Genomic DNA, 13,593 nt, shown 5'->3' on the forward strand with positions numbered 1-13,593 from the left:
GACTTAGAACAATAAAATGAGCTGCATCAGCTCAAAATTAAGTTTTTACAGCTTGTTTCATTTATCCGTTTCACACTAAAGGAGTGTGACAATGAAAGGTATTTGTCAGTCTCCAATTCAACAAGTAAAATTTTCATTATAAATTAAAAAATGTGCTGCAGGTTTCCTGATAGAGTTGCTGGTTTGAATCGAGCAGGAAATGAAAGGATTGGATCTTCTCTAGCTCATCAAGCCACAGGTCTTGCTTTTGTAAACTCAAGGGCATCAAAGCTTAGAGCGAGTGCTGAGGCTTTTAATGAGCAGAGATTTTTTCAATATATGACTGGACAATCAGAAATAAGGAAAAAATGACAATTTTGATCAATAAGCAATTAACTTATGCATTATTGCTTTTCTTGTTTGCATTTTTAAAGGGTAGAAGTAAGATTGTTTGTTAGAGTAAACCGTTCAGATTTGTTTTAATGTTTGCAGTAGGTCAGGATTGAATAACCCTAATGTTTAATCTAAAGTAGGCATTTCCCTTTTTTCTGATTTTAAAATGAAAAAAAAAAAAGTTTTGGCTCAAATGGGGAAATGTGGCTATTAAACTTTGCAGCAAAATGTGTCCAATTTTTCTGCTTGTTTAAACTAAATGTCTAGAATGTTATAATCCCTATTAAATGTCACGCCTAAAAATGTTGTCAATAACAGGACTGTTCAGTCACTTATACCAACACTTTAGTTCTGCCGTTTACATCCGACGCATACATCATTCACCAGATGTGGCTGAGTTTCCCAAGGATACTCTGATGGAAGTACTGAGAAAGTTTATTTCATTATGAGACATGAGCCACTGCTTTTTGTAGTTGTGGGGAAAATAACATGTCCAGCATGTGAATTATGCAAGGAGTTTATTGGGATGTTTTTGGAAAGTGGTGATTTAAATAAAAAAAGCCTTCCCCTGCTTTAATTTCAAATTAATATTTATGCTGCTGTGATGCGGGTTGAGCTTGTGGAGCTGCTTTGAGTCCTAGGACATGCTGTCAGCTTTTAAGCCACCTGCTCATTTTTATACACAGTTATGGCCAAAAAAAGCATCCATATGCTTGAAAAAATGAAAAAATTAGGATTAAGGTTTGCAAATTGGTTCACAAGACTGGAGAACACTTTTTGGAAGGCAACTACAAATAGGTTTCAGTTTAAAAGACTTGCAACATGTTTACAACAAATCCTCTGGACTTTTGTTGCATTTCATCCACTTTTTCCCTAATTTAATTTCCATTTTTAATTTTATACCGGAGGTCCCTGGGGGGATGGCTGGAGGAAAAACTATTACAAAAACAGGACGTTGTCAGAGTTATTGGACTTAAAAGAAAGTATGCCAACTTTTACTGTTATGCTAAACCAACCTTAGGAACAACAACATTTTCTTTTTTTTCTCTTGTTCTGCAGGTACACTGGTCCGTTCTTCTCACAGTTGTGCTGATGAATTCTTGCTGATATTCAGCATTGCTGCTGTTGCTGCTGCTGCTGCTGCTAACATCATAATTCAACCCATGCGGGTTGTCTGGCACATTATTCTCCGACAGTGTAATAAATTAATTGCACGTTTTATTTCAAACTCAAAGAAGGGATTTGTTAAAATTCTCTCTAATGAGACAATAAGTCTCATGTAAAATTAATCACCTTAGCTCAACGGTAATTAAAATTGCACCAGAAGTCCTCGGAAGTTCCGTTTTCTCTCGTTTGAGTGGAAGCTAATTGTGCTTCATTTTGCACAAAATTGGGAGAAACGGAAAGTTGTTCTGTCTGGTGCTTTTTAAACATTTTTGCACACCGCATTTCCATACCCACTTAACCACTGTGCACTCAGCTAGCAAATGCCATTAGTTCAGGAACCATGTTCTCTTACCCATTAGAGGTTTGTGATGGGCCTCAGCTCAGTTCCCTGTTTCCACTTCCTGCAGTGCAAGTCGAAACAGATTTCCTGTGGTAATGCTGAATGAGATGTTAAGTTAAAAAAAATTAAATAAACAAGAAAATGAAAAAAATCAGACGAGGCAGAAAGAGGCCACTCCAAACCGCACACACCTAATAAGTAGGTGTGTGCCCAAATGTGGGCAAATTGACCCTTTGCAACTACATCACTTAATCATTCCAGGCACCGTGATGGACGTTGGAAGTTAGGGACAGGAGTATTGAACCGATTGACTGAAACTGTTTTCCCAAGTTTTTTTTCCCAGTTTTTTAATGGCTTCTACTTGTTCGAGTTGAGCTAATTTTGTCTGTGAACATAACACACCCGGTTGGGGCTCATACAAGGTATTTACAAAAGTTGGAAATAGCTAGTATAGAAACCGACTCATGCCTTTTTCCTCCTGACGTGTTGATCAAATTCCTGACTTTGCCTGAATTCACACCACATGATTTATGTCCCTATGTCATTAAAATAGTTTCCCCTTAAACAAGAGAAACCTTAAAAACGTACAAAAGATGAGATGCTAACCAGTTTTGTTCCTACATGCTAGGCTACATGACGGTGCAGCATTGTCTCCATGGTTATCAATGGTTAGAAGCGTACCTTCTCCATTAAGCGAGATTTGATATCTTTCTGATAATACTTATAAAGTATATGAATGTTAATCTTCTTATCTTGTAAAAGGTCTTGTCTGCTAATCTGCGATTTCACCGAGGACTTCGAGTCCTCGGTGCTATCCATTGCTGCCTCATTAAAAGGTATACACAATAAAATGATAAGCTTGGTTTGGATCCTTCTCTGTGCAGCCGACAGCGCAGCACCCCATGACCATTTTATAGTGAAATTAACTAAATAGAATTGATATTAAGCTACACATGTCTGGTTTTAGACTGGTTTTAATGTAGCACATTGGTTGTTTTGATGCAGGCAGAGTTCTGGAGAGTGTGACGTCATGCATAAAGGGTCAGTATTTTGCTAATGTTGAATAAACATTAGCAGTTGCCTTGTTTCCATTAAATAAGAAATGAAATGATGTGAATAAGCTTGTTGATGCGATAAGTAATTGAAAATCATGGAAGCGACGGTCATAGCAGTTACATGATATGTATTCATAATTCATCCATGATGCTAGCTCTCATCATCTATCAGCCAATCAAAGGAGACATCAACGTCTTATTCAGGCGTTGTAGCGACAAGGCCCGCCTACTTGGGAGCTGCTATGTATGTAGCATTTTGGGGAAATTATAGTCGACCATTTTACTTAAGTGTTATGGATTCAACGTGTTGGAATGAGACTCAACATTTTATGAACTGTGTGATGCTGTGAGAGCTCTGGTGGAGCCAGCTGTACATTGTGTGAAAAAACAAAAACTAAACATCATCCTCCTGATTTAAAAAAATATATATACATATATTATTATTTCTCATCTTTTACTTTCCTGTGTTTTCCCACAATCTGCATGTTCTGTCTGATATAAGATCTCTATACACTCTGATGCAGGACGTTTCTCAGATGTCTCAATATGCTCTCAGTGTGTCATGGGACTCTGCTCCTCACTGCATTGCTTTAATTACTTTATTTTCCCTCATCCCTTTCTCCTTCACTCCATCACCCCGAGCTGCTCCTCGTTCCTTTTAATTAATCCACACAGACTTAGACACCCTTCCCCCTGCTGTGGTTGTGTATACACACACACACACACAACCAACTCTGTGCAGACACACACTTGACGGCTCCCTTTAGACGAGCACAGCTTCGAGTGATCTTGCTCTGTCTTAAAAGTTTTGGTGGAAACAGATGCCTGATAGTTGGATGTTTTTTTTTTTGTTTTTTTTTGGTCTGATTTTTTTCTGCAGGGCTCCAATGGAAGCATGAAGCTCATGGAGACGGAGTTCTCCAAAACTCTGGGAGAAATGGTGACCCTTCACCTCCACCACCAGAAGAGCATCCCAGCCTTCCTCTCTGCCGTGACGCTGGACCTGTTCAGCCGACAGACCACCTTCTGAAGAGTGTCACCTCTTAAATGGAAAAGTGTAAAATTAGATTTTTTTTTTTTTCTTAAAATGGCCAAGTGGCTATCATAGCTTTGAAATATGTATTGTATGGAAATTGATGTAATGTGAATTTAAAACATTTTTTTCTTTTAATGTCTTTTTTTTTTCTTTATTTTCTCCCAAAACTCGATAGACAAAATTTCATGTTAAAGTTTTCTGCCCTGTCGGCCATTAAAATTATTGCCCCTCATAAAAAACTTTGGAAATAAAATGTATCTTTTATTGAAGTAACACAGTCTCCCACTGAAAATCCAGTAGTACGCACAAAGATTTCTTTGTAATGAATAAAACAAAAAATATTATTTTGTTTCTACTTGACTTTATTGATTAGGAGCTTCAGATTAGCATACTTTGACTATTGATGTTTCAGTATGCCAATAACTGCAACTTCCCTCTCATTTCAGATTCAAGCTGCTGTTTGAACATAATGCAAAAGGAAAAAAAATATATATATATATACATATATATATATATATATATATATATATATATATATATGTATGTATGTATGTATGTATGTATGTATGTGTGTGTGTATGTGTGTGTGTGTGTGTGTGTGTGGGTGGGTGTGTGTTAAATCTGCCAAAATGAAGTTTCACTGTATTTAATTAGAGCAGGCAGCTCCATTTGTTCAGGCTGGGAGTATTTGTGTGGTTCTATTGTCACCAAAGCAGCGGTATGCCCGATGATTTCGGTAAGCTGCTTATTTCCTTTTTCTCTATTTTTTTGCCTCGTCTCTTTCATTACTGTTCTCGACTGTTAAAAATATATGAAAACATAATTATGATGCCAAATCATCACAGGATATGTGAAGTCAGAACTGGGGTGTGGTTTTGTCTGAGTGCATGCGTCTGAAATACATGAAAAAGTGTTAAATTAACTTTTTTCTTTTATAAAATAAAATGCCAAAGCTTAAGATAGACTATAGAGTTTAGTCATTTATCTTGCTATCACTTGAGCAAGATAAGTGACTTGATAAACACTTTAAATCATGTCTGATTTAAAGTGTTTCACATGTCTAAAGCAGCAGGTTGGCTTGCTTCGTCTCACCTCCAAATGTGGTGTTGTTGTATTGGGACACCTTCAGATTCCTCCATACGGTTTTCCTTCGACAGCTTAACCTTCTCGTGGTCTTAAGAGACGGAGTCTTTTGGAGCTTTTCCCCGTTACACTAACAGATCAGCAGAAACTGTTAGATCGTCATAGCTTAGAACGAACTGACGGCTATATCTATCAGACAAGTATACACCGTCATTACCATATGACTTTATTTAATCAGCAACATAGAATCATGACGTAGATCGTCATACACTTTATTAACAGCTGTATGGCATCCTAACTTAGTGGTTAACTAGTCAGACCATCGTCAAGCAGCAGGGATGTGAGTTTTACATGGGCGTGTTTTGTAGATGACTGCAGCTGCAGCTAGACCCTGTTTTACATACACTTTGAAACCACGACAATGCATGTATATCTATCTAGTTATCATTGAAAACAGTTAATGACCCAGGACACGCTTGAGGGACCAGGTCTCTCGGCTGGCCTGGGAACGCCTTGGTGTTCCCCCGGAGGAGCTGGAAGAAGTGGCTGGGGAGAGGGAAGCCTGGGCCTCCCTTCTGAAGCTGCTGCCCCCGCGATCCGACCCCGGATGAAGCGGAAGAAAATGGATGGATTTATTTTCGTCATAACTTGTCGCGTATGCTGAACTGACTGATGGAACACCTAGTCACATCGACTCGTGTGCGCTTTAACGAATTTTGTGTGTTTATGTGTGAGAACTGACGGTATGACGACACAACCCCCGCTATCCGACCGTGACGTCAGCCGCGTTCCTCAGGTGCTTCGCGCTAAAACAGCGGGAAGGTTTTAAACACGCACACTACTACAGGGCTAGTAGAGCCGTTTGTGTATTTCCTTCTCTAACGAGAACTTTATTTTGTTCCAGCCTCACCTGCTTCACAGAAAATGTCACCATTTAGGACGGAAGGATTATTACTAGTCGAAGGCTCACAGGAACAGCGGGTAGGTAGCTTTTGTGTTTGACATTTTATCATTTGTTGAAACTGAAATTTCCTCCCGTTGTGAAACAAAGAAGAATTAGGATTCTAATTGGGTTTAAATGAACTGTGAATAATTGCTGTTCTGGATTCTGTTAACGATGGAGCTCCAGTATAAACATGAGATGTTAAATCTTCAGGTAATAATGGACTGAAACGGTAGAAATGAACACAGGAGTTTAAACAAAATGAACAACAAGAAAGAAAAAAGACACATCTAAAACAGGAAGTAAAACCACTAATATAAAACCTCCAGCTGGTGCATCCACGTGTCTCATGAGAAAACATTTTTTATGGTTTAGTCCACCCTCAGTACATTTTTTTCCTGGGCTCTTTTATTTGTTTACCACTCAAATTCATTTTTACCATCTTTGTGAACTTTCTGCAGCTCTCAACTAGGGGTCACACTTTGAAAGAGATGAACTATCCAAATCGTTTTATATCATCTGATATTTACCTTTTGTGATGTTAGATTGTGACTTGATTTTAATTTTGGAAAGTCAAATATCAGTCTGTTAAAATTCCAAAGCAGTTTGCTGGACTTGGAAAATTATTCTTTTATGAAATATTTAAGCTTTACAAACTCCCACCAACCGTAAAACATACTTATAAATGTCAGCCAGACATTAGGAGATTTGAAGAAAACATTTTTATTTTCAGCCTGAGGTGCTGTGCTTTAAAATCCACATGTCAATAAAAAGGCACGAAAGAACAAATGATGGTGGCCTGGAAACCTGATTTCAGTCGTAAGCGCAGTCACTCTGACCGTGTTTTGGTATCAGAAATGTTTTTAGTCTTACAAAAGCATCTGTTTTATACTTAAATTTATCGTCACCCAGTAAAACTTCAAATTTTGTCTTACTACAACCTCAAAGTGGAAGGAAAGTATATATAGATTACAAACTAGGGCTGCTCTGTGAGGCAAGTAGAAAACTGCAGCTCAGAGGAGGAGCTTTGTCCTCGAAGGCGGGGCTAGGTCCACCCAAGTGTTTTGGAGCTCTAAATGGTTGCTATGGAGATTAAAGGATTCCTCAGACATGAAAGAATCAAAGCAACAGGAATAATATAACAGGATGTAAAGCTCAGAAATGTTGATTTTTACATAATACTGTCCTTTTAAAAGATTATAGAAGTCTTTATTCTTGAACTGAAAATATATATAAAAATTACTTATGAATCAAGATATCTTTTTTTAGTGTACAGGAGCTGTGACTGAGGTAATGCAGTTTTTTGTTGATAGTATATTAATACTTTGTGGTTTTGATGCAGATGTTGGTGCAATTTGTACACACATAAAATAAAGATAAATAAAAGCTACATCTTGATTTTTAAAACAGGTAATTTCCATTTCTTTATTTCCTAGGTTCTTACACTGCAATCTTTTCTTTCCTTCCCCTTTTCTCTCCCTTCTTTTATCTTTATTTCATCATGCCATCATCTCCGAAGCGAAAACAATTAGTGCGCCCCCAATATCTCATTAACTATAAATGAGGCGTCGGAGTGAGCTGGCAAAGTCGCGTGCCTTGGCTTCAGAGCTCCTCGCCAAGGAGGGGCTCTGAAGGATTTTCTGCAAACACTGCAGTCCTCGTAAAGCTGTAAACAATCCACCCTGAGAGGCGTGTTTTAAACCTAAAATATGCAGTCATTTCAAGGCAGAACGGAATCTTTCATGGCAGTTCTTGTTGTAAAGGGCAATCACTTATACTGTCATTCACCCCTCTGTTTAAAGAAGAAAAAAAAACATATAAATGGTGTCTGCTGAGAGAAGACGTCCCCACCACAGAAACGAGTCTCAGCAGAAATTCAGAAGAGCTTATAGGACGGTAAGATATCAGAGACACAACCTGTCACCGCCTCCTTTTATCTCTTATCCCTCTTTTCTTCCTCATTTTAACTTTCTCACTGTACTTTCCACCTGCCAGCTCACGCTCACCGAGGAAACTCTGTTTTATTTTTCTCTTAAGTGAGTTTTTCTTCTGCTACTCCCACCAGTCTTCTGTCCTCTAAAGGCCCAACAGAGAAGATGCAGCTGTCACATGTTGGATCAGATCTGGGTTTTGTGGGGTTTCCTAGCAGAAAAACACGATAGAATACTGTATTCTCCAAGTTCCTAAAGTAAGATACAATGCTACAGCAGTACAAACCTAATGTTTTGTAGCATTTTTTTTACAGCTTTTTCATCAACATCTGTTCATAACCCCACCTGTTAAGAGTCTGATGATTAAATTTTTTGTCTTTTTATTTTGTCCTTGTCTCCATTCGATTTCCAGAAATGATCACAGTGAGGTTGGCTCTACAAACAATAAAAAAAAAGAATCACAGAGAACATAAAGTTAAATGTTCAAATAACAGCATATAATGCAAAATTGGAGAGAACGTAGCAAAGCCCAGCCAGGAGAAATGCTCAGTCTGACCTCCAGCAGTTCAAGAATACAGTGTAGCAGTAAACACATCAGAATAACCTAAGGCACTCTGACTGCAGATTTGATCAAAATGGAAAATGTTAAACCATAACGTATCCAGACAAAGTGTGCTGTAACATGTTTACTTTTACATCTGAATTGTTTTATATGCTGTATGTTTCAGAATTTCTCCCTAATGGTGATGATTCTGGTGAACAACCACTGTATTACCACAGGCCAACACAATGCCATGGAGATTAAGAAACTGACAAAGCAGTTTATTCTTCAATGACCAAAATTTATGTCTTGCCAGACTTTAAAAGTAGAAAATTTAGAGTTTAATCTGGAACAAACTGTCAGAAAACTGCAAAACAGCCGAAACACTGAGTTCCTTTAAATCAAGGCTAAAAACATGGATTTAAAGGTTTTTAGCCTTTTAGGTAAATTTCTATATCCAAGACTTAGAGTTACCTTTGATATACTGGAACATTGATCAATATATCTGATGTATATTTAATTATGATTACGCTTGACGATTTTGATGATGGCATTTGAGAAAATGTTTGTCTAATATATTTCTATCGTGTAGCACCTTGAAAAGAACCTGCAACATAGAAAAGGAATATTACATGTTGGTCTGTAATCCATTAAGTCATTCTGATTGAGAGAAGGTTTCTTAAGTAAAGGTTTAATTACAGCTACTTTAAAGGTCTGTGGCACATTTTTGTTTACTAAGGATAGATTGATCATGTCTGAAATCAGGACAGTAATCAAAGAAACACTTCTTTGAGTAATTTAGTTGGAACTGGGTCCAACATGCAAGTTGAAAGTTTAGATGAAGGTAATGTGTTTTGATAACTCAGAAAGCTCCATTCAGTCGACACGGTCCAAACACAGATCTGGTTCTATAGTTACCTTCAATGTAGCATCGCTTACTAAGGAAGAAACAATCACGATCAACAGGACGTCAACAATTTTATTTTTAAGTATGTCTCCTTAAGATGTGTTAAACTCCATTTTTTCTCCAATTTCCAAGAATTGTGCTTTAAAGTTTGCAGGTCTGATTTAAATTGGGGAGCCAACTTCCCATGAATATAATATAATATAATATAATATCTCATATATATATATATATATATATATATATATATATATATATATATATATATATATATATATATATATATATATAAATACCATGAATTACCATCTTTTTCTGACATAGAAAATGTTTTTCTACTTGGCATAACAAGTTAAAACTGTCTACAATGTGTTATGAGGATTTAACTGTAGGTATTTGTTTTCACATCTATCAAAAATGATTAAACTGAATCAAATCTAATTCTGTATATAAACTGTTGTGAATTGGCGTTATTTAAATAAACGGAATTGAACTGACTTGTCAGACATCCAATTTTCCTTCTGGTGGATGTTAAAATAAGCAAAAATTAATGTAATGTGCCACAGATTTTAAAGGTGACACTTATATATTTGCAGACATTTTAGAACTTCAGAACCAGAGTTGGCTCATGTTTGCGAATCGGTGTTGACTTGAGTTTTACAGAGGAACGATGTAGATTTTACATTTTCAGTTTTCAGCTGTAATAACTATTTAAACCAAGTGTAAAACTGCATCCAGACCTAAGGGTGTAAAAAAAAAAAAAAAATAGAGCTGTCGGATCATTTTAACAAACCATCAGTGCAGCTAAACTGATATGGCAGTAAAATGAGAAACAGTCAGCTCTGCTGCGGCTGTGTCAGTAGGAGAGTGGTCATCTTTAATCTCTGTCTCTGTAGGATGTCAAAGCGTCTTTGGTCTCTTTGCTCATATGTGCTTAATTTTAGATCAACAGAGCTGAATATACGGAGTGCAGGAAAAAAAATAAATAAATAAATAAATAAATATATATATATATATATATATATATATATATAAATAAAACCCGTAAAGATCGGTGGATTTAAAAGCATGTGTTGTGGCGCCTAATTATAGATCTATTTTTTTCCAATTATTCATCTACATTTTGCACATTTTTTTTATTTTTTTTTTTAGTTTTCATCCACACTGACAGGTTGGTACTCAAGTTTTAATTCTTAATCACGGGCCCTGAAGCAGTTTATATGAAATACAAAGTTCCTTACATCAAGCTTTGTGGGAAGAATCAAAACAAAGGAAACAAAGAGTGCAAGTTAAATATTTAATTGTGTTTAATTAATATGTGGAAGTGAAGATTCACACATCACACTTCTCTCTAGTCCAAATGAAGCGATGTTGTTAGAAAGCATAATGTTTCTTACTAATCATGGTGAGAAGAATAATAAGCTACACATTAATTCTGCCCATTCTACCCTGTTGAGAAACCGAAGCCTGAGGTCCGTTTCCTGAATGGTCGGGTCAGGAGACTCCAGGCATCTTTGGACAAAAGATTTCTTAGAATCTTTACCAGTTTGGAAATGGCTGTAGCAGAAGAAGGGATCACTGCCCTCTTTTCTTTCTACAAAGAAGAAGATAAGGATGAGGCATATATTTTTTTTTAAATAACTCATTGTGTGAACAAATTTCTTCACGTGTGATTTTAATTACGTTTCTCACTTAATGGAAACAGCAGGAAATTGTTTTTTGTTTTTTTTTCGACGTTAGCGGAACATTTACAATGTTTTGCACACATTTGTAATGGAAGTGCAGCTAAAAAGGAAGTGAATCATGAAACTCACAATTAAGAATTTTCAGATGAATCCAAAGGAAGTGAAAATGATGGTGATGAAACCCAAACAAAGCAAAGTGATCGAGACCTGCAAGACACCTTGAAGATGACCTATTAGAGCCTAAAACCAAAGATGCAACTCAAATAACTATTGATCAGAAGAAGACGTAGTTTTCCAACAGAAAACATAACATCTGTGTGAGCTTCTCTATTGAAGAGAGCATTTCAGGACAACCTTAAAGTGCATCAGATGGATGTCAGAACAGCTTGAGTGCCCCAACTGAGGAAGACAGGGTGCATTCACACCAGATCACTCCAAAGCAGGAAGTGAACTACAGCACAGTGCATTCTGAGTCAATAGAACCAAAACAAATGCACAAGACTAACACTAGAGGGAGAAATGTTTCATTGTGTCTTAACAGAGACAAAAGAAAAATCCTACAACGGCTGAAATCTGATGCTACTCCATTTTTGTTTACATTTCATAAAGAAGGAAGTTGTTGCTCATGTCGTCTACAGAAGTTTCTTTCAGTAGTTCTTGGTTTAGTGCCCCCACAGGTGAGGGGAGGGAACTGTTTCTTTTTTTTTCCAACTACTGTGAGTCATTTGACCCAATGCAGTGTGAGAGAGAACCACAGCAGCTGAAAATGTAATAAATGTTGCAATTTTTGTCCCCAGTTTAGACTGTCAGGTGTGAAAACACCCTGAATCTTGGAACCTGGAGCAGCCCTAATGGTACAATGTCATCACCAGCCCGGCTTTGTCTAGTCAATTGACTCAGCGATGTCCAAAACCAGCAATGCTGAAGGTGTGGATAGTCTAATTTCGAGTAGTAAGTACCTAATATGTAATAAAAACTGAAATCATAAAGCTATAAAAGATCAGACATTCAAATACCAACTTACTTTTATTAAAACACTAAAAAACGTTTATCGATCAATAGTGGCTGTTCTGGCTGTTGATTCATGCCTCAGTTGGATGGTTTTGCCCGAATGTGAGCCTGTGACATAGACATCACCCAAACTGTGTTGTTTATAACCAACAGGAACATTCAAATACAATATCCACTTACCAGCCTAGTGAGGTCAGTACTAAAACAGTTTCAGACTAAATATTGCAGAATTAAACACGTTTACAAAATGTCAAAACTCGCACAGTAACATAAAGATGACACTCTTAAAACAGCAGTAAAGCTTTTATGAAAAATGTTTTTGTTTACATGTTTTCTGAAAAACTGTCATTTTGTTATTACAGTATAGCATAAGACGGATAATGTGTGAAATACAGAAATCCACCACTCTGAAACAACCACTCAGAGCCAGGAGGAGGGTGTTGGCGCTGTCAATCAAGATTGTGTACATGCCGCTCTGCCTCTTTCTTGCTACTGTAGAATGTTACTAATTAGCTAATTAGCTTGAATGTCCAAGCTAGGTAGCATGGCTATCAATGACAGCAGATAAATGTTTTTTCTGTAAAGGTGAGTTGCTTCTCTGCAGTTGGCACATTGAGCAGCATGTACAAGACGTTGATTGACAGCGCTAAGATCCTCCTCATGGCTCTGATTGGTTGTTTTTGACCGTGAGTGGTGCATTTCTGCAGATCGCAATAGCAGCTCAGGGAGGAGTTCGATTTTTATGCACATTAACTGTCTAATAATCTACTGTCATGACATGGTGACAGTTTTACAGACCAAGTATATGAAAAACTGATTTTTTTCATAAAAGTTAGATAATGCAGCTTTAAGGCCCAAGTTATGCAGTTCATCTGCAAAGAAATGTGATTTTTGGTTTTCTCTACTCTTTAGGGAGAAGCCAGTTATATTCATTCCCACAGTAACGAGGCGGAGGTAACCAGCGTAACAGCTGACCTAATAACTCGTAATTCATGTTGTTTGCCTCTCAGCCAGGCTTGACCTTTCCACTGTGTTCTCTCACTTAGTCTGTACATTATTAATGTCGCTGTGGCTGTGTGTGAAGCACACACACACAAAAAAAAAAAAAAAACAATCGAGGCCCTGATTTAAGTCGGTTGCTTTTAATATACATTATCACAATGGTAGAGAGCTTACCTACTTATTATCCTTATCATCATGCTTTATCAAGCTGCTTTCCTCTACAGCCCAGCCCACATTAATTTGTGATCTCAGAGAAAGAGACAGGAAAAGAGAGAGAGAGACTGATTCCCTTTAAAAAAAAAAAGAGGTTATTTCACAAAGAGTAACTCCTTGGGGCTCTGAGAGAAATCAAAACTCTGAAAATGAGTAAAGGCCGGTCCCTCCGTCCTCTTTTATCTTCCCTAGACTGTTTTCTTAATATGCCATTTCTTCTCCTTTGTCATTTTGTTCTTCTTCTCTTTCTACCTTCATATATCTGCCACCGTCCATCCCTGCCGGAGGACTGCACTGTAAATGTCATGTG

General features: G+C 37.2%; 1 protein-coding gene across 1 annotated transcript in view; it reads left to right on the forward strand.

Moving 5' to 3' along the window:
• mad1l1 (mitotic arrest deficient 1 like 1) overlaps positions 1 to 4,314 on the forward strand; it is a 50,360-nt gene extending 46,046 nt beyond the window's left edge. Inside the window, exon 18 of the mRNA XM_014985876.2 lies at positions 3,815 to 4,314. Coding sequence (XP_014841362.2) covers positions 3,815 to 3,964 — 150 coding nt within the window. The 3' untranslated portion in view covers positions 3,965 to 4,314. The remainder of the gene's footprint in view (positions 1 to 3,814) is intronic.
• Positions 4,315 to 13,593: the final 9,279 nt, after the last annotated feature.

Source organism: Poecilia mexicana, unplaced genomic scaffold (genome assembly GCF_051168715.1).
Source record: "Poecilia mexicana isolate PSO_F unplaced genomic scaffold, ASM5116871v1 scaffold_2, whole genome shotgun sequence".
Classification (NCBI taxonomy): Eukaryota; Metazoa; Chordata; class Actinopteri; order Cyprinodontiformes; family Poeciliidae; genus Poecilia; species Poecilia mexicana.